The sequence below is a fragment of the Molothrus ater genome, chromosome 7, assembly GCF_012460135.2.
Source record: "Molothrus ater isolate BHLD 08-10-18 breed brown headed cowbird chromosome 7, BPBGC_Mater_1.1, whole genome shotgun sequence".
NCBI classification, from domain to species: domain Eukaryota; kingdom Metazoa; phylum Chordata; class Aves; order Passeriformes; family Icteridae; genus Molothrus; species Molothrus ater.
In genome coordinates, this window is record NC_050484.2 from 22,607,952 (window position 1) to 22,628,559 (window position 20,608).

A 20,608-nucleotide genomic window follows, 5' to 3' on the forward strand; every position below is an offset into this window, starting at 1 on the left:
CCAGCCAAAACTTTCCTCTCTATCCTTCCCAGGTGCTATTCTCCAAGCTGCGTCTTACCTAAGAAAGGTAAGACCAGGCAAATGAGTAACAATCTGCCTGTATGCACCGCTGGGTTGCATCTTGGACAGACATGGGTGATGGAGGGTGGTGGTCCTTTGTGTGCCCAGCTCAGGTCTGTTGATCTCCCTGGATCACAGTGATGCCATGGGAAACAGCACAGCTGGGCACAGGTGGTGATCTCAGTGCACGGGATGCAGGGGAGCCTGCTGGTGAGTGAGAGCCTCTCCTGCCCTCCCAGCTAAGCACTCTGCCCTCCACGTGCCTGGGGGCTCCACGGTGCCAGGGCAGCACTGGAGCCCAGCAGGGCTTTGCCTACATGTCTGAAGTCTGTCTCATCTCCATGTCTCCTCCAGTTGCTGCAACCATAGAGCCGCTTCCCTGCCATGGGGCTCAGGGTCAGGATGATGGGCTCAGCGCCCTGGGTGAGTCCTGGCGGCTGGGGGGACCTCTGGCTGTGGAGGGGCTGGGGAAGGGACAGAGTGGCCCCGGTCCGTCCCTGGCGTTTGCCCACTGCTGCGGAAGCCGGAGGAGGGCGGCCGGTGCGGAGGGCGGGGGGCCGGAGCGGAGCCAATGGGGAGCTGGGGTAGGTGGAGAGGGGGTTAAAACCCACCCCGGTGCCGTCGGGCGAGCGAGTGCCCGGAGGCGGAGCGGAGAGGAGGGCTGCCCTCGAGGGCAGCCCCGCTGAGCGCGGCGCGGCCCCGCGGGTGGATGCCCGCCGCTGCCGGGGCTCGCCCGGGGCTGGCCGGCCGGGCTGTGCCCTGCCAGGGGAGCGGTGGGGCGCCGGAGGGCTCGACGGCTCCGCACGGGGCACGGCCATGCACAAGCCCATGGAGAAGTCCCAAAACTTCCGCATCGAAGCGCTCCTGGCCGAAGAGCCGGCGCGGAGCGCCTCCCCGCCGGGGCTGAGCCCCGGGAGCCCCGCGTCGAGCCCCGGTCCCGCCGGGCGCTCCGACACCCCCTCACCGCGGGCGCCCCCGGCCGCTGCGCCCCTCGCCCCGGCCGGCTTCGTCCCCAAGCCCGGCTTGCTGCACCTCTCTGGCCCGGGGCTCGGCGCCCTGCCGGCCCTGTACCCCCCCGCCGTGTACCCGCTCCCGACCCTGGGGGGCCAGCACCCCGCGTTCGCCTACACCGGCATCCCGCACCTGCCGCCGCCCGGCGCGGAGCACCTGAAGGCGGCCGTGGCCGGCTCCTTCCCGCTGGAGCACTGGATCCGAGCCGGGATGCTGGTGCCGAGGCTCTCCGACTTCAATGGTGAGTGAGTGACCCGGGGACCGACCCTCCCGTCCGGCGGAACGCGGCTCTGGGTCCTTCAGCCCCGGGGGCGTCCGCCGGCACATCAGGTGCCGGTCCCTCCGACGGCCCGGCACTGAGGGTTCCCGACCCCAACCCTTCGAGGCCCTCCGGTGGGTCCGGGTCGGGAGCCCACAGAGACATTGAGCCCTCCGCGCTGACCCCGATGCGCGGCTCTCTCTGTACCCACACCCGGCAGGGCTGGGGTGGGGAGGTGGGGTGTCCCACTGCTGGAGACCTCCGAGGACTGTGAGGCCCTGGGGAACAGATCCGAAGGGCAAACTCTCGCCTTACGCCGGCCCGGTGTTCCGGCAGAGCCCCGAGAAACGCTGCCCGCGCCGGCGGCGGCAGAGCCGGACCGCGCCTAGCCAGGCTGCCGGCCCCGCGGGCTCCTGCGGGGCGGGAAGGAAACGAAAAGAAAGAAACGGCGGCAAAAACCTGCACCGGGAAACGAATAAATCCTTCCCGGCGCGGCTGGGAACGAACCCGCCCCAGTCCCGCTGGATGCGCGGCCGGATCGGGCTCCGTGCGGGGCCGGGCCGGCGCTCCGGGTCCCGCTCGCCCTGTGGGATGAGCGCCCGGTGAGCTCGTTCCTGGCGGCAGCCGCGGGACCCGGGCGGGCCGACAGCCGAGCCCCAGTCCCTCCTGGTGGGCACCACCTGGGCTGCGGGCCCGCACCGGACCCCGCACGGCTGCCATGGGCCGTGCAGGGCACGGACGGAACAAGAGCTGACTTCAGGCACTGGTCCCGTTGAGGTCTGGCACCCCAGCCTGGACCCTGCCCTGTGCTGGTCAGTGAAAAGATGGGCGTTGAACCAAGCGTGGCTGGTTAATAAAGCCCTGTCAGAGTATCCAGATTTGTTAGCTGAGGGTAAAAAAAATTCCTAAAAATCTGGAAGGACCATTTGCAAAATAATAATAATAATTTTAAAAGGCTGGGTAAATAACAGTGCAAAAATTTACAGAGAATTACTTGAAAAATCACACGTATTACTATTCCTCAACTCCTCCTCAAACTATTCCTGGTCAGGTTAAAGGGAAACAGGCTGTTTTTTTCCCCACCATATCTCTCTTTACCTGGCTTTCCCTAGATTTTAGGAAAGCTCCATCTGTGAATCTAGAGGTGTAGGATAAGCCTCCAGTGCTATGGGTTATGTGCAGTCTTCACAGATGTCACTAAGACAAGAAAAAATAAATCCTGATTGGTTAGAAGTCTTTATTATTTATTACATCTTCCTGCATTTCTGCAGAAGCCATGTTATCTTTGAAGGGTCTGAATCTGTTGGTGTATTTCAGCATCCTGGTAGCTTCCTACAGGGCTGTGTTTCACCACGGTGGGAATTCTACACTGCATCTGATTCTGTAGCCCAGAGTGCAGCTTCTGGCAGGGATAACATAGAGATATTTGTACATCTGCCCCATTCTTTTCAAAAGCAGCATGCGATCTTCAGCTGGTTATATCCAAAACCTCACGAAAAGGAAACAAATCCCAAACTGCTGGCATGAGTACAACTTGTGAAGGGAGCTCTGCAGAATGTGCTGGACCAGAATGTCAAAGGGTCTTGTGGGAAACACTGGGCAGGCTTCCTAGAGAAGTTCAGCAGGAAGAAAAGCAGTTTTTGACCCAAGTGTTACTTATCTGGGTTCTGGAGATCCCAAAGCAGAGTAGACATGTTGAGGTGTAACAAGGATGCAGCAAAAGCTGCCAAAACTGTAAATTTTTAAATCAGGATGACCACTGCCTCAATCCATGTCCTTACTAAAAGATGTTTGTTCCCAATCCTGGGGAGCCCTTTGCAGTGGGGATTCTTTCTCTCCAGAGTGTCTTGTCAAATACTTCAGCAATTCTGCTGTGCAGAAGAGAACCTTATCCATCTTCACATCCTTGTTTCTGTCCCTTGGTAACCTTAGGGTTCTCAAGGGTGTCTTCAGCCCTTGTTCCTGTGGGCTCACTGAAGCTCTGAAATCAGGTCATTTGCAGCTTGCCTTCTCCTTGTACCTAGCAGGACTGGCTGCAGGCCGTGCCTGTGCCTGGGCTCAGATTGCCCCGATGTGCTGGCCATGCTGTAGGGACAGAGACAGAAAAGGGCACCTGCCTAGGAGGTGCTGCCTCCACAGCCCTTCCTCACCTCTCTGAGGAGGGGAATGGGCTGGGCAGGAGCCTTCCTTCCATTGTTGGCACAGGGCTCCTGGGCTGCCTCTGGTTTGTGGGAGCCCCTGTCCCATCACCCAGCCTAGACAGACAGAAGGATGGACCTGCCTGGCTGAAGTTTCCAGAGTGACCAAGTACAAGTGTCAAGGCTGCTGGTGTCACTCATGTTTAACTCTCCCAGGACCAGTGGACAGATGGCTGTAAGAGATGAATCTGAAAGCCTTCTAGGACATATTATGGATCATTCCAGGGGGTGATCGCCCTTGGGATTTATTTAAAGGGAATTCCAGAAGTAAATTCTGGAATAAATTCCTTCTTTGGGTGCATGTGTAGCAATGTTTTGCAAGTGTGGTCTGTGGGTGTTCATTGCACACATTCCCTCTGCTATCACCTGTGTGTGGGGCTGCCAGGGAGGCTGTCTGGGACAGTTGGTACCCCCAGGGCCGGGGTGCTGTGCTCAGTGAGAGCAGTGCCCTGCTGTAGGCAGGATGTCTGTGCAGAGCCGCACGCGGTGCCTGCCTGCCTCTGCTGCAATGCGCACTCACAGGGCTCTGCAGGGCCTGGCTGCGGGAGCAGGCATGCCCTTGCTGCAGGAAACAGGGATGCTGCCTGCCCAGGTTCTGCCATCCCCAGCCTGGATCCCTATCCTGGGCTTTGAGCACCTCCTGAAGAACCCGGGGTAGCATTTGGCACTGGAATGCCAGGCCTATTAGTTTTTCTGGGAGCTGTGATTTATTTTCCTTGTTTGTCAGTGTGGAAACGTGGTGCAGTGGTGGGAGCCAGTGCAGAGACCCACTGAGAGCTGTGCAAGTGGGGAGCAGTGACATACAGCTGTGGGCTCTCAGGAGGAGCAGAGGATCCTCTCCGAGGGAGCCGGTGCTTAGATGGCTTTCCTGGCACACCACTGTCCTTGCATCACCCACTCACTAAGTTGATGGCCTGGAGCCTAGATCAGATCCTGCCCATGATGGCAGAGAGCTTGCTGATGGGCTGTGCTGGGATAGGAGAGCAGGCAGGATAAGTTTTATCAAACTGTTCAAAAAGCAATGCCTTCCAAGGCTCACCAGGTGTACAGTGGTCTGGTGTCAGCTGGGAACATGGGCTGGGAAACAGCTGGCATGCAGCAATTGAGGTTTAATGGTGGAGCAAGCAAGGGGCTTGCAGAGGTAGCAGGTGCCCTTACACATGCTGCCCCACTGATAATGGCCGGGGCTGCTGGCAGGTCAGAAAAAGCCTCTGGTGATGACCCTGATGCTGAGACTACCTCCCTCCCTTCCAGCTCTGACATCCAGAGAAATACCTAAAGCAGTCAGGGTGTTAATTTCCTCTCCTTTATCTGCCAGACCACAAAGTGAAGTGAACTATAGTTAAACAAACCAAATTAAAAACAAGTGAGTTAATATCAACCTAGGATTACCCCTGTTATCAAGTAGGCGGAACTGTATCAAATAAACCAACAATTCTTTATAAGCTTTATCTAATTATCCAGGAGGCAGCTGCCTTGCAGAGCTCCTGGCCTCAGACTCAGAGGGCATTCCTGGCCCCAGGCCAAGCACTTTATTTACTGATACTGCAGCCAGATGCCAGGCACCCTTCAGGGGGTCCAAGCCCTGCCAGGCCGAAGGGATGTTGAAACAAGCTCTGATCCTGGATGGAGTGCTGCAGGAGATGGCTGAGCAGAAAATAAATCCTTTGGCAAGCAAAGGTGTGACACTGGGGCAGTCCCTGGTCTTCTGGTAGGAGCTGGGTAAGATGGAGAGCCTTCCCGAACAGTAATACTTTGTGAGATGCTGATTGTGATGGGGATGGGTTCATAGCTTGTTGAGTGGAGAAGGTAGGCCCTGGGAGGTGCTGTGCACCCCTTGGGAGGATTCTTTGTCCATGTGGCACCCTGCCACAGGACAGGGAGAGGTGGGACTCAGCAGGGCATGCTGGCAGTCTCAGCTTCTACCTCCTTCCTCGTTTCTTTTCCCAGTGAGAATCTGCAGATCCTCTTCTGCCATACTCTCTCCACACAAAAGAGCTAGAACCCTTTAGGAAAGGTAACAGCAGAGCTGATGCCAGAGATGTTGATCATTCATGTCCGTGAAAACCTGCTGCCATGGGTGGCTGCAGATCAGCTGTATTGCCTTGGGCTTTCTCAACCTGGTGTGGAGGTGAAACCTTGAGCAAGTCACAGTGGGGAGCAGTGGTGGTGGATAATTGTAGCTGCTGGAGGGTGTGTTGTCAGAGGAGGTCACAGATGAGGTGGCCAGCCACACTCTGTGGGCGGGGCACTGGAGTGGTGCTGGCTCAAACTGTATGACAGCACCACAGAGGGGTTTGAGGATTGGGTTTGGGGTTTTTTTTTGTCAGCACTGGGGCAGGAGGCAAGATGAATTTCCAAGGAAGTCGGGTTCTGTACAATATTTGTAATGGGCACACTGCCCTGAAACTGAATTGGACACTGAGAAGGAGAAATCAGGGCTGGCAGCAGGGCCATGCTCCAGAAATCAGTCCCCTGGATTGGTAGTTATTTGGGATATATCCTGTTTGGATTTATTTGACTTTTGGACAAACTTTCTGTTCTTCTTTTCCCTGCTAGACCAAGCAGTCCTCAGCAGCTCACCTGGGGAAAGGTGAGTCTCTTGAGATGGTTGTTGTCAAAGCAGGCTGCCTTCCAGGCTCCTGTGAAGCTGGACAGACCAAACTTGAATTGCTTTTAGGATTGAAATTCTTCTGTGAGGCACTTCTGTGCCTCTACTCTTCCTGCATCTGGTTTTAGTCTGGTCACATATGACCTTGCTTGAGGAGGCACAGAGGAACCTTTCAGGTTGATCTGAAGGATTTCTGTGCTCCCTGGAGCCAGGACACAATGCCCTCGGAGCTGAGCCCTGGGCTCTCTGCTTTGGAGTGGGGAATTCAGACTGGGAATATGATATCTCTTCACTCCTGGACCCTCCAGCTCCAGAAAGCACAGAACTCCTGGATTATTGGATGCTGAGAGGGCACAACCTCTTCCCTTCTCTTTCCCCAAAACATTTCTCTAGACAACATGCTCAAAAAGAGGAATTGCTCAGAGGGGCCCTTCCCTGACCTGGTACAGCCAAACTGCACAGTGCAGCCTCATTGCAGGGAGGGATTCTGGGGCTCCAGATGCTCCAGCCACCCTCTTGTCTCTGTCAGCAAAGAGGCTCACAGGGACCCAGAGTCCTTGGGCTGCTGGACACTGCCTGGGGCTGCTTTGTGTTGTGCCCCCATCAACAGAATGAATTTCCCCTCCAGTTGTCTCTGATGCATCTCTGGGCTTTCCCTCCCTGAGGAGCTGCAAAGGGCGTTAGCTTGGGCTGCCCCATCCCTGCAGATGCTAGTTCCCATAACACCTCCTTTTCTCTTAGCCAGAGGAAACCTTTGCAGACCTGTTTGGTCCCATGTTTCCCTGGAGGATTTGTACAGCCCAAGCACCCGCAGCCAGTCAGAGCCCAGATGGCTGCTGAACTCTGCAGAGCTGAGACATCTCTCATCTCTGTTTGTCCTGGAAATCTTTTGAACCTCTCATTCAGTTTTAGCCTTGAATATGTTTCATATGCAAAATAATGCATCATGTGTGTCAGAATCATTGGCACAGTGTGCCTCTGTTCAGTCAGTCCCTCGTTTAACTGGCCAGTGGCTACAAGGTGGGTCCCACAGACTGTCTCTCCTGGCACTGAGGGGCTACAGGCAGAAGAAGGGGTTATGTCTGTCCTGCTCCCATGAGGCATTTGCACAGCCCTAGCCCAGCCTGCATTCTATCTGTTTGACCCAGCATCCAGGTACTTGAGATCAAACCTGTGTTGTGATCAGTTAATAGCTCTTTCATAAATTCCTGCCCCATGCGTCATCGCTGTGTTTGTGAAGGGCTTGGTGGACACCTCGGGAGATGGGCAGGTTGGGATCAAAGCTGGAATCTGGGGGAGATAACATGGATGGTGCCCCATGCCCAGCAAAGTGGGTGAGTGGCCCTTGCCAAGCATGGCACACTTTTGGGGCCAGAATGCTTCAGGATCTTGTTGCCCAAGATGTGTCAGCAGGGATGTGCCAAGGTCCTTTTGCATTAGTGCCCACCACCACCACCTCCCCCCATTCTCCCCCACACCCCTCCCTGCTGCTCCAGCACTTTATTCCCAGCTGCAAACCCCTGGGATTGCCGCTGTGGTGCTGGGAGAAGCAGTAAAAGCTGAACCCCAGGGGGACAATAAAGGCAGTGGAGAGAAGATAAGCGAGGATCAAACAGTGCGGCAGCCACCCCGTGCTGGACTCTCAAAGGTGCCTTTGTTCTGCTGCCTCCTGGTTCAGAGCCGCTCTGCCTTCAAGGGCTGCAGGCGAGATAGCGGCGCTCACGGGCAGCCCCAGCACAGCCCCTGGCCGTTGAGCTGCCACCTGTGCGGCCCAGCAATAAAAAAAAGAGAATTAATTTCAGTCTCAGCACTGATCCCAGTTGTACACCGAGACCTGATAACGTATCTCACTGGTTCCTATCAGGCAATAAAGCCATTATTGGGGTGGGAGATGATGGAGACATTCACCTTCCTCCTCATCCTGGGTTTGCTGAGGGGTCGTCCCCCTACCAGTCTGCTGTCCTCTGACCCCCACCCACTGTCTGCTCCACAGCTGCCCCACAGTCTGGTTTGATGGGGAAGTGCCGTCGGCCCCGCACAGCATTCACCAGCCAGCAGCTCCTGGAGCTGGAGAACCAGTTCAAGCTCAACAAATATCTGTCCAGACCCAAGCGTTTTGAGGTGGCCACGTCGCTGATGCTCACTGAGACACAGGTACCTTGGCCCTGGGGGATGGAGCATAGCACCATGGAGCTGCCATGGGGGCAAGGCAAGGTCATGGGCAATGCTAATGGCATCAACCTCACACCCCACTGCTCCCATCAGTGCCTCTTCAGGCCATCTCCTGCAGAGACCTGCCTGGTGGGCTTCAGGCTGTTCTCTTGTGAAGGGCACCCCAGAAATACTGCTCCTCTTTTCACCTGGCATCCCCCAACTTGGGTTTCAGAGCCTTCCCATTCTTCAACTGTGGGAGGGGTCTTTTTGTGGGGCTAATATGAAAATGTCCCTGTGCATATCCTTGGCTGGAAGGGGGGAAGGCAGCAGCCCTCATTATTCCTCTCCCTGTGACAACCTCATCCTCTTTGTACATACCTGTAGCACCATGGGATGCCCCACAATGAAGAGGTTTTGAGGGGACCCTCCCTGCAGGGAAGGTGAGGGGGTGAGTGGGGACAGGATGCAGCAGGGTACATCCTTTCCCCTGGGGCTTTCCCTTGCAGGTGAAGATCTGGTTCCAGAACCGCCGCATGAAGTGGAAGCGGAGCCGCAAGGCCAAGGAGCAGGGGGCTCAGGTGGAGCCTGAGAAGCAACGAGGGCTCAGCAAAACCTGTGAGAAGCTGCTGCCCAGCGAGCCCCAGGGACAAGCTGCTGAAAGCCCCGAGTTCATGGGGCACAGCCCTGACTCGGGCTTCCTGCACTGCAGCGCCGCCGAGCTGAGCTATGGCCAGGACTCGTCTTGCTCGGGGGGCGAGGAAGAGGAGGAGGACGAGATGGGCGCCACAGAGAGGAAGATTGGCTCTGTGTTGTGAAAGGCGAATGGAGCCAGCTGGGGAGAGGGGCCAGGCTGTGTTGTGGGGGTTCTCTTTGCTGGCAGACACAGACTGTGCCTGGAAGGAGCAGGGAGCCGCAGGGCACCTTGCCACCCTTTAACTTATGTGTGTTTGGATCCTATTTAACTTGTAATTATTCCTCTGCGTGTATCTGGAGGAGTCCCCAGATCCCTCCCCTATAAAGCTGTTATCTGGATGCCTGTGCTTTTCCTTAGGGGACAGGAAAATCCCCTGTCCTGCTACTGTGCTGTCCTACCAAGTCTCTGGGGAAAAAAGGTGGGGAGAGCAGACTTGGACAGCTGGCAGTCTGCTGGCACAGCTGAAGAGGGAGACCCAGACCCTTCTTTGACTGCACTGCCACTTCCCTACAGATCTGACAGCGCCTGGAGCAGCACATCCAGTGTGGTACCAGCTTGTCCTTCCCCTTGGTGGCATGAAGAGCTGGGAAGGATGCCCAGGTTGCATGCCTGCCTGCCTTGCCTCCTCCTGCACCAGTGCATCCCTGGTAGGGTCTGTGCTTTGCCGGGCAAAACTGTCCTGGGAAGCAAAGCTGATGCTGTTTTCCATGCTGCAATTAGCCTGCTTGCGTTGGTGTGGCATTGTCCCAAATAAACGGGCGGGAAGGGAGGCAGGAAAGAACTCAGGCTGTAAAGACTCAGTGCTGTGGTCAGCTCCCCTTTCCCCATGGTGATGCTTAACCTCTCTAAGTTATTTTCTGGGCTTGTCTCATTATGCTCTTGGGATCTTGCTCACTCTGACTGGGCTGAAATCAACCCTTGGCAGCAGAATGGTGACTGACACCCTGTACCACTTCCCTAGAAACACTAGGGTTAAGCGCTGACTCCCTGTAAATCAGCAGGTGGCCCGTGTCTTCACAGGTGCTGGAGGGTCCTGGAAGGCCCTGTAGATCGCCCATGCTTCCTGTGCCTTACTGGGTCACCCCTTGGGGTGCTGAGACGGCCGTGGAGGCAGAGGGGGCAGCTCTGCTTCAGCACTGCACTGCACCAGGAGCTGCAGGGGTGGAGCAGGCTGGGCCGGGCTGGGTGACCCTTCCCAGACAGACCATGATGTCCCTCCTGTCCCACACCCAGCTGTCCTCTCCTCTCCCCGGCTCTGCCTGAGCGTGCAGGGAGGGCTGTCTGCCCCGGGATTTGTGCTGGGGGTGGGAATTGCTGAAGCACAGCAGCCCCTGTGGAATCCTGGCCATCTCTGGCAGTCAGTCGGTGACAAAGGGACAGGTAAGCGTTGGTGCGGGGCTGTCACACATCGCAGGGCTGGGAAAAGCCTGTCGGTGTCTGGGGGGGCGCACCCTGGGCAGGGAGACAGATGCGATGGTTTTGGGACAGAAGGGTGGGCAGGGGAAGCAGGTGACAGGAGAGAGGAGCATGGAGACGGACGGACGGACGGACGGACGACGATGACGGTCCTGTGCGGGGGGACAGTGACCCACAGTGGCTGCTGGCAGCTCAGCAGTTTTCCCCCTGGGGCACGTGGCATCCTCACTGCCCGGGTTCCCTCTCCCCTGGCAGTCCATCTCAAGACACGCAGGTCTCCAGACCCCTGGAATTGCCCCGTGGGGATCTCTGGTTCTGGGGAGGCTGCAGCCCTTGCACTAACGGGGGAGATATGAGCTGGGGTAGCAGCAGGTGCCAGCAGCCTGCCGTGGGTGTGTAACGTGGAGCAAGAGAGAAATAAATGTGGTGTAGGGGGAAGAAATAAGGAAAGGAGGAAGGGATGGGGAAGCATGAAAGGATGGTACCTAATTCCCTGCCATTGATGTGTGGAGACAACAGATGAGGAGAGACTCATTGCTCCAGGAGAGCTGTGCCAGCTCCCAGCAAAAACACAGGACTTGGCACAGAAATGCTGGCACCTGCCAGCCTGTGGCTGCAGGAGCATCAGGGCCAAGGACATCCATCACCTGATGTGCAACCTGGCTCAGCAGGAGACCACAGGGAGTGCCACACACTGGAGCAGGGCTGAAATGGGGGACAGGGATGGTAGAGGCAGAGAATAAGAGGCAAGAAAGAAAGCAACAAAAGTGCCAGGAAGGAGGAGGGGAGCTGAAGGCATGTCACAGGCTTAAAACGTTCACCTTGATGGGCCATGACAGGTTTAATTTGCAGAGTACAATCATTAAAGTGATGGATGGGAGGCGTTCATCTCGCGCCTGCTGCACTCAGGCCCACCGTGGCTGCAGGAGGGTTTGTTTTGTTGCTGTTATTTATGAGGTTGTTTCTGGAGGAGCCAGGCACTCGTCCAGAGCTAGGGGGACAAAGGAGGGGACACAACTGATGCTGGAAGAGTTAGAGTGCTGATTTACAGCCGGGCTGCTTAGCTGGATGACTCATTTGTAAACACTGACAAATGCCATTAAAGCTGCATCTCCTTCCTGCCTCTGCCGGGCACCCTCCCTGTGCGGTTTGATGCGGCCAGCCCCACTCTCCACCACAGAGCTGCCTGTGCACCCTGCAGGCACTATCTGTCCCTCCACACCGGAAAAATGAAGGTCCTGTCTCCTTGAGGGTCATGCAGGGCACTGGGAAGATGTAGGACTGTCCCTAGGATGGTGGTGGTGGTGGTGCCCCATGAGAATGACACCTGATGGGCTCACACAGCCAGGGCTCCCCACCCTCTGTGCCTTTGCTGGTCTTGGCCCCATAACTACTTTTGGCAATGATAACAACTTGTTACTTGTGTCACCAACGCTCCATGGAGCTTAGGGTGACCTGGCCCCATTAAGGTGTCACTCCATCCCTATGAGAGCACCCTCCATCCTGATGCACCTGTGATCCCTTGCCACCCTGCAATCCCCACACTGTCCTCACTCATCTATCCGATGCACCCACAGACTTCACGGCCCCTCTTTGCTGGCTCAGCTTTATGCCGCCGCTCCCCCCGCACTCATCCTCAACACCCCGAGCCCCACGCTCTCTCCCGCACCCCTGCATCCTTCCCTCTTCCACCCGCCCTCCTCCATCTCTGTGCCCCTGAACTTCCCATTTGCCATTTGCCCCATATCTCTATCTCTTCCCTGCACCCCTGAGAACCCCTCACGGCCTCCTTTCTCGCTCGGTGCTCTCCGGACCCCCCCCCCCCCCGGGCTCTGCCCGCGCCCTCTCCCTGCCCCGCTCCCGGTCCGTCTCCGCCTCCCTGCGCGTCCCTCCGCCGCCCTCTGGCGGCCGCCGCTGCCCGTGCGGATTGACCTGAGCCGGCCGCCGTCGTCGCTCCGGGAGCTGCTGCAACCGCGTCCGGTCTCCATGGCAACGCGGGCCGGCCCGCACGGCGCTGGGCGGCCGCCACCGGCGCCAGCACTGGCAGCGAGGTGCCGGGGCTCCGGCTCTAGGGTTCCGGGCTGGGAACGAGGGAGCCGGCCTGGCCCGGGGGCGGTGGTGACTCGGGGCCCCGGCTTCTGCTCCACACGGGGGGCAGGCGGGGACATGCTGGAGCGGGCCGTGCCCCAGGGAGCTGGGCAGGCGCTCGCTGTGGGAAGCGAGGTCCCGCCACACTCATCCACACGGGGCTCGGGGGGGGGGGCAGGCCAGGCCGCAGGGCACAGCTGTGCTGTACGGTGCTTTGTGGGCCGATAGTGAGCAGGGCTATGCTGCTCAGCGCCAGGGAGAGCCCTTCCGCAGGGGCTGCACTGTCGCCCACAGACTATGGGGACAGCCGTGCTCTGGAGAGGGCTGCACTGGGGACACAGCGGGGGCTGGGGACACAACAGGGGCTGGAGACACAGCGGGGGCTGTGGGACACAGCGGGGTTGCTCCCGGCGGGGAGGCGGCTCAGCGCCACCAGCAGCCTGAGCAGGGCCATCGGTCGCTGGGAGTGCCCGGCTTTTGGCAGCAAAGGCTTTGTGCGTGCAGGAGCAGCACGTGTGAGGACTTTTCCCTCTTGTTTCTCAGATGCTTGCTCAGGTGCATGAGGAGCCCCAAAACTCTGACTCTTTTTGGAAGAGTGCCTATGACAGGAAGGTGAGCGGAGGAGCAAAGAGTGCTACTGACTTGGGTGGATTGTCTGGCAGGCAGGGAGAGGAGAAACATAAAAACTGCCCTTCATCACACTTTTTAGCATCTGCTGTTTGGGCTGTGGCCAGGAGGTGTCCTCTCAGGACCCCGGAGCAGGGCTTTTGGATATTCCTGGAGTTTTGCCGCAGGGTGGCTCCTCTCGTCTGTTGCCAGTCAGAAACCCTTAGCGTAGAGAAAGGGCTGTTTAAGTGATTTCTCCTCCCTTCCTCCCAAACTGCTACTCCCTAAGGTGTCTCCAAGAGAGGCAAAGAAGAGGAAAGTCATATTCTGGGGCATTGAGGTGCCTGAAACACTCAGTTGGCATGACTGGAAACTTGGAAAAGAGGTGATCAAACACCTGACCTTGAAAAATGTTCACAGGAAAGCCCAGAAGCTGAGTTACAGGTGCGTGGGAAGTTTGTTTGTCCTTTGTACTCCTCATGCTCTCTCTGCATCCTCACTCCTCCTGCTGTATCAGTTACATTTGCACCTTTTCTCAGATTCACCTTCCCTCTCTCCCCTTGAGTGCTGTGCAGGAGACAATGGGTGCACCCTTACGTAGCAGGACAGAAACCTGCTAATTCAGAAACACAGGCAGAAGTCTGTTAAATGAAATGCCTTGTTTTAAATTCTGTTTTGCTGATACTTCTGTCTGTGAGGCATTTCCAGTCTAGTGAGATTTTAATTGTGGATGTATGCCAGCCAGTCACTAGTGTGACCTAAAACCATTGCTCCCGGGGTCCCTCTGGGTGCTGAGCCATTCCAGCAGTCCCTGCGACCCTCCCTGCTCTGAAACTCAAATGTGTCTGCCCTGTGTGGTGTGCTCATACTGCATGTCCTGAAAACATAAAACATTGTTCAAGGAAGGGGTGGGTGCTTCGAGCTGGGAATAGGTTTTCAGGACACCTGGGTTCTGTCCCTCTCTACTGTTTTGCTGCCAAAGTACCCTGGGGTCCAGTGTGTAAATTGCTTCTAAATTGTGGGGTCTGGAGGTATTGGTTATTTATTCTCTTTTCTGCTCACTTAAGCTGCCCACCCTCAGACAAAATCTCTTGTTTTGATTTTGTTGTCTAGGGCTCCTTCCACGCCATTCTTCCTCACTGTTTTCCCGCAGCCGATCACTCTGAACCCCGGGATGTCTGTGAGCCTGCCCGTCGTTTTCCGGCCCAGTGAAAAGGTAAAGCAGCAACATCACAACTGCCCTCAGTGCTCAGGCTGCACTCTGGGGGACAGCAGTGGGCCTCTGCCTCTCTTGTCCTTTCTGATTTGTTCTCACTCGAATGCATGAGTCCTTGGGAAATTCCAGCATAGAAGGAGTGGGCAGAATGGCCTTCTTGATCTCTCCACATCTTCATTACCTGAGGGAGCCCTAATCCCTGACTTCTCTGCAGAGTTTGCCAGTAATTATGAGAGGAATCCTCACAAAAAGTATTACTCCCAGTTTTTCATGTACTACTTCTGCCTTTCAACTCAGTAAGATAAAGTTCTTAAGATGTCCACACTGGTTTGATCCCAACGAAACACATCTGGGTGGTTTTAGTGCAGAACCTTGGGTTGAGGAGCTCACTTTCTGCCTTCCCACAGGAGATTCCAACGCCTCTACATTCAAGGGCTACCTGTTTTCTAAGGGATATGTCAGGGGCCGCCCTTCTTTTGGATGGAGGGTGTTTCTGTAAGCTTTATTTTAAACAGCAATGGTTCTTTATATCCAGACCCTTTTCTTATTTTTCAGGTTGTTTGTAGTGTCTGTCTTGGCTCCGAGTGTTGATCTCTGGCTCTTGTCCATAGCTGTGTGTCTTTGATGTGTACCTCTGTCCTAGCCATAGAGCATGGTCATTGGACAGATTCCCAGCACCCTGCTGTCTTAGTATCATGATTTTCTGATGACTGTTCAGTGTTCCCTTTATGAAATAAGCTGCTGGCCTTGTTCCATTTTCAGTGAATAGTTTGTCTGCAGCACATCAATCACTAGAACAGGAGGCTGCCTTTCTGAGAGAGAGCAAGGACTGTGTGTGCTGCCGTGTCCAAGGTCTCTCCTTACCTGTATAAGTGTTACTCAGGAGGGTGACAAATGGGAAGCATAGAAAACACCTATCTTTCAATTCTTTGTATCTTGCCTTGTTAGCAGATGTCCTGAGGCTATTTCTGTATTCTACATAGTGCTGTCAATGCTGCATCTTTAAGTTGTGTTATCTGCTTGGATCTCTAGCTGACAAAGCATTTAATCAAAGATTGATACTTCTGTGCTCATGGAGCTCAAAGAAAAGCTGTACATGCTTCAGTTCAGCTGAATTTGGATCTTGAAAATACTGAAAGAAATCCATCTGCCTTGAAACAAACCGGGTGAAACTAATGTGGCCTTCAACTGCTCTTCATGGGAGTATTTGTGTGTTCCGTGCCAGAGGAGTATGCCTGAGTACCTTCCACACTGCCTGCCCTTTCTGAGTGATTCATATGCTCTCTGTCCTGCACAGAGGCCTCCACTGGTGCCTCTGTTGCCAACAGTTTTTTCCCCAACACTTGCAGTGGTGCAGGTGACAGGTATTCATGGGCGGAGCTGCAGCACCTGCAAGGTGGATTCCATCTAACTGCTGTCTCCCTTTGCTCTTCTGTGCAGAGGGACTATGAAGACAACATCCTCTTTATGAAAGCTGAGGGTGAGTTCTCTGTTAGCCTGCAGGCTATGCTTCCACGCTGCTGTCTGTCCATGCCGGCCGCTGTCCAGTTGCCTGTCTGTGCTACCCACAGTGCTACAGAGGCGGTGTTTCCTGTCTGCAACGTTGGGTGAGTGACAGGTGGCTAAGCAGACACTCCTTCTGTTTTCTCAGGTATTTTGCCACTTTTTTGGACTCTCCAGTGAATGCAGCTCATTCCAGTGGTTATTAGTTCTGCTGGCTGCCTTAACAAGAGGCAACACTGCCTTCCCTAAGGTATTGGCAGAAAGGGCAGCAGAATGGTAGTTCAGGTCATTGTGGGCACATCTTGGCATCTCACATCTGTTTGTTGCCAGCATATGCTGAGAACCATTCGTGCACAGGAACTAGGGGGGAACAAGCACAGAACATCCCACATTCACTGGAGAGGCTTGGGCTTCTGTTTAACCAAAGGCAACCTGCCCAGCATGAACAGGGAGAGATGAGCTACCAGCTGGAAACATTTTAGTCATTTAGGAGAAAGGATGCAAGGATGCTCCCAGTTACCAAGGTTTGTCCTATTTTAATGAGGAAGGACAGTACTGTAGAAAGGAATGCAGTTGGCTGGAAGTACACCTCCTCCCAGGCAAGGAGGAGGTGTACTTCCAGCCAAGTGATTCCAGCCATTTCAGGTGTTTCAGTCTCCACTTGGAGAAATAATTTGCTACAAATGATAGGCCCAGGATGTTGGAGGATAAGGATGGTAAGCAGCACACAGCTTAGATCAATAAAATAGAAAAAGCTGATGGCGTATCATGTTCTTTGCAGAAATCAAACAAGGAAATGGGGTTCTGGAAAATTGAATAAGGTATTAGGGAAATGGCTCAATCCTCTTTTCTCACCTGAGCATATAACAGAGGAACAAATAGTCATTTAAATTAAGTAGCTGCAAATTTAGATACAAGGAAAGCAAATATTTAATTGTGGAGCTGATTTGCTTGCTATCACCTTATGGTCATTAATAAAGTTCTTAGCTGTAATAACTAAGATTCTTTAAAGTGTGAGCAGAACAGAGACTAGAGACAAATTTCTTCACAGCATCACATATTTGTCCAGCTGCATTTGGGATTCTTCCATTCAGCACTGGTTGCTTCACATCCTAACTGAATAACCTATTGGGAAAGGCCCATCCTATGCATGATTGCACAGGCAGCAAATGATCCACTGATCTGCTAAAAATGTATCTCCATTTCCTAGTGATCTCGTTAGCATCTTTGAATGGGAGACATCAAGTCCTTTCTTCATTAGTCCTGAGTGTGGCACACTGAACCCAGGTGCTAAGTGCTTGGTCAAGGTGATCTTCAAGCCCGAGGTGGCTGGGGTGCATTATGCAACAGCAACGTGCTGGTTTGGAGGTGAAGTTAAACAAAAGAGGACAATCAGTGCTAAAAGCCCTGGGTGAGTCTTTCTTGCATTTAACACTCAAAGAAATGTGTATTGCCCCTTACTCTGGAATAGTGTTCCACAGGGATACAGGGAGGGCCTGCACTCTGAGGCTCGGCCACACTTGGCTCAACCCAGTGAGAGCAAGTGAAGCCCACAGTTTGAAAGTGGCCTGTGGAATTCTCTAGTGTACTTTTGCCAATTTGGAAGTGTTATCTGAAGAGACAGAGGGTCCAATATGCCCTGTGGCATGTTTTGGCCAAAACAGCATTTCTAAGGCCTGTCTGAGTTGACAGAGGGGAAGAAATGAGAGGAATTCACTGGAAAAAGCCTCCGCAAACTCCTGGCTTTGTCTGCACTCAGTGTCTCCTGTCTATCCCTGCTAGACAGAGAAGCAGAGGGAAATTTCTAAACCTTTCTGGATGCAAGCTAAAATAAGCAATAATTTCATTAGCAAGTCCAGTAAATTAGGGAGAAGGAAGTTTATTTGGTTCAAAGCAGGGCCAACTTTGAAGGTAGATCTAACTTCAGAGTTATCTGAGGTTCTTCAGACCTTGTCCAGTTGAGTGTTGAATGTTCAAGAGTAGAGGTTCCACCTGTCTTTCCTAATGCAGTATACTATTCTCTTTAACAGCCAAATACCCCTGCCTGTGTGTGAGTGTGACAGGAAAGAAGCCTGGAAAGTTTCAAGATGTCCTGTGTTTTGGATCAGTACCAGTGGGGACAGTTGTGGAGAAGTCTGTGGAAATCTTCAACGTGTCTGTGGTATGGGGAGAGGGAGATTGACTTCTTGTGAGAAGCTGGCAAGCTGACACATTTCCCTGGGATATGTGGTCTTGTCTATCTCCCTTAATGCCGCGAAAATAACCTAAGTGTGAGTGAAGCAGAGGTGATGAGCCTTCCCCTACCAGCCATGCCATTCACCCTTGCCTCCCAGCTACAGTGCTAGCAACTTGGCCATTTGCAGCGTGGTATTGCAGTTTCCCCCTGCTTCCCTTCTGTACTTGGTCCAGATCACCATGTCCTTTGCACCCTGCAGCTCTCCTGCCCACCCTGGACAAGTTAATCAATCCTGTGTGGCAGTTGTGTCAGTCTCAAATTGATGTGTGTGTGTGTCCCAGGCAACTGATGGATCTTCTGCTGCCCTCTGTGGAATGCAGCCCAGTGAATTGTTCAAAAAGTCAAATGGATTTGAGCACCTTGTTACTATTGCCAGCTCAGCCCTTCCCAGCCTCTCAAGTGATGGATGTACTCAGAGACTGCTGACATAGATGACAGCAGTGCTGACTCCTCCACAGGCCCTGCAGCTTGGGAGTGGAAAAGACACACTCATTTTTGTACTGTTATTATTCACACTGCAGGGGTGCTCAGCATTGCCAGGCAAGGATCAGGACAGCTTTTAAAAGGGTCTTGAGTAAGGTGCCAGAGCACCAGCTTTGTTTTTTTTGGGAAAAGAAGACCCATAAACAAGCTGGAACTGTGGATAGAGGGAAATAAGTTACCTGCCTGCATGTTCCCCTGGTCGCAGCAGTCATTTACACTATTTTGTCCCCTAGGGACACCTTGAGCCATCTTTCCACCTAGCAGGAGGGGCACTCCAACCCCGGAGATCACCGGGAGTTCAGCTGCAGCCTGCTGCTTTCTGAGCATGTTGAGGGAGCCTGAGTTGCTTGAGTTGCCACCCATTCTCCATCAGAACAAAATGGCAGAGGTTTGCTGCACAGTGGTTCTGTGGTGGCCTTGGTGTTCTTGGTGGTGTTCAGCACTGCTGAAAACTGCAGTTCTTACCTGATTAGTGTCCTTCATTCAGAGCCATCCTGGGTCATGTTGGCTTCTTTGTTAACCTGTTTCTTTTCTACTTGTAGGTTGATGCACCATGTACAATAGAACGAGCAGAAGACCCTCTGCTTTGTGGTTATGTTTTCTCCTGTAATGCGTCTGGTGACGTTGTCCCTGCCAAAGGGAAGCTGCTCTTGTGCATACGGTTTCAGCCCCAAGTAGTAGGAGAGCACAGTACTGACTATTTCACTATCACATCTGCTGGATGCCACTTGAAGACTGTTCTAAAAGTGGTTGGCTCATGTAAAGGTACCAAAGCCTTTCCCATTTCTCCCTGTCAGCTTCTCTGGAGGGAAAAGGTTAGTGCTTGGGGAAGGGCTTGAAGTTATCATAGCCTGAAGTCACAGACTAAACTCCTGCTGGGATCTGGCTGTCCCTGGTGTACTGTTTGGGATTTATACTTGCTTGACTGTTTCAAGTGAATGTCCAACTGTTTGCTAGGACCAGTAGGTTTGCTGAAGAGTTGAATCTGTTCGGGAATGTCAGTTAAGCGCAGTAGTGTCTTGTGACATGTTGGAAGAAACAGCTATGACAGGTCCAGGATCTTATCTTGCATGTTGTGCTAGGTCCTTCCGTGTCCCTGCACCAGCATTCTGTGAGCTTTGACTGGATCAATCTTGGAGAAAGTTTGATGCGGACACTGAAAATCAGCAACACGTCCGATGTCCCAGCCTATTATCAGTTTGATATTGATTGCAAAGGGAGTGTCTTCTCCTTGGATCGCCCCTGTGGAGTCTTGGAGGGCACAACAACACTGACGCTGAAGGTCAACTTCCGACCTACCCACCCCATGACCTACCACCGCAGAGTCGCGTGCCTCGTCCACTACCAGGTATGGGAGGCAAAGGGTAGTTTCATTGCTGTGATACTTTAGAGGCATCTTCAGTGCAATCCAACAGGACTGGCCTGTCTCAGTAATCCCTGCAAATCTCTTCCCACTGCATTTTCATTGAGAGCTGTCATAGAGTCGTTAAGTTTGGAAAAGACATCTAAGATCATTGAGTCTAACCATTAACCCAGCACTGCCAAGTCCACCACTAACCATGTCCCCAAGTGCCACATCTGCATGCCTTTTAAATACCTCCAGGGATGATGATTCAACTACATCCCTGGGCAGCCTGGGGTGACAACCATTTTGGTGAACAAATTTTTCCCATTATCCAATCTAATCACTGCCCAAACACAACTTGAGGTCATTTCCTCTTGTCCTATCACTTCTTACCTGGGAGAAGAGACCAGCCCCCACATAGCTACACCTACCTTTCAGGTAGTTGTAGAGAGCAATAAAATTCCCCCTTAGCCTTTTTTTTTTTTTCCAGGCTAAACAGCCCCAACTCCCTCTGCCATTCCTCAGAAGACTTGTGCTCCAGACCCTTCCCAGACCCTTCACCGTCTTCATTGCCCTTCTCTGGACATGCTTCAGCTCCTCATTGTGTTCTTGTACTGAGGGGCACAAAACTGAGCATAGTAGTCAAGACACAGTCTCACAACTGCTGAGATCAGGGGGACAATCACTGTCCTGGTCCTGCTTGCCACACTGTTTTTGATAAAAGCCAG

General features: G+C 53.8%; 2 protein-coding genes across 2 annotated transcripts in view; both read left to right on the forward strand.

The window, feature by feature from the left end:
• Positions 1-876: 876 nt before the first annotated feature.
• On the forward strand, positions 877-9,108 carry LOC118688724 (motor neuron and pancreas homeobox protein 1-like). The gene is made up of 3 exons (XM_036386510.1): positions 877-1,312; positions 8,133-8,293; positions 8,800-9,108. The coding sequence occupies exons 1-3, from the start codon at positions 877-879 to the stop codon at positions 9,106-9,108; spliced, it is 906 nt and encodes a 301-aa protein (XP_036242403.1).
• Positions 9,109-12,394: 3,286 nt separating this feature from the next.
• The window catches only part of CFAP65 (cilia and flagella associated protein 65), a 31,964-nt gene continuing 23,750 nt past the window's right edge, over positions 12,395-20,608 (forward strand). The window contains exons 1-9 of the mRNA XM_036386508.1: positions 12,395-12,454; positions 13,035-13,103; positions 13,387-13,541; positions 14,211-14,313; positions 15,754-15,920; positions 17,027-17,227; positions 17,827-17,977; positions 19,078-19,300; positions 19,618-19,883. Coding sequence (XP_036242401.1) covers positions 13,035-13,103; positions 13,387-13,541; positions 14,211-14,313; positions 15,754-15,920; positions 17,027-17,227; positions 17,827-17,977; positions 19,078-19,300; positions 19,618-19,883 — 1,335 coding nt within the window. The 5' untranslated portion in view covers positions 12,395-12,454. The remainder of the gene's footprint in view (positions 12,455-13,034; positions 13,104-13,386; positions 13,542-14,210; positions 14,314-15,753; positions 15,921-17,026; positions 17,228-17,826; positions 17,978-19,077; positions 19,301-19,617; positions 19,884-20,608) is intronic.

Coding starts and splice junctions, on each gene's coding strand:
- LOC118688724 (XM_036386510.1), top strand. CDS start 877: ATGCACAAGCCCATGGAGAAGTCCCAAAACTTCCGCATCGAAGCGCTC. Junction 1,313..8,132: donor GAGGCTCTCCGACTTCAATG/GTGAGTGAGTGA, acceptor TCTGCTCCACAG/CTGCCCCACAGTCTGGTTTG. Junction 8,294..8,799: donor TGATGCTCACTGAGACACAG/GTACCTTGGCCC, acceptor TTTCCCTTGCAG/GTGAAGATCTGGTTCCAGAA.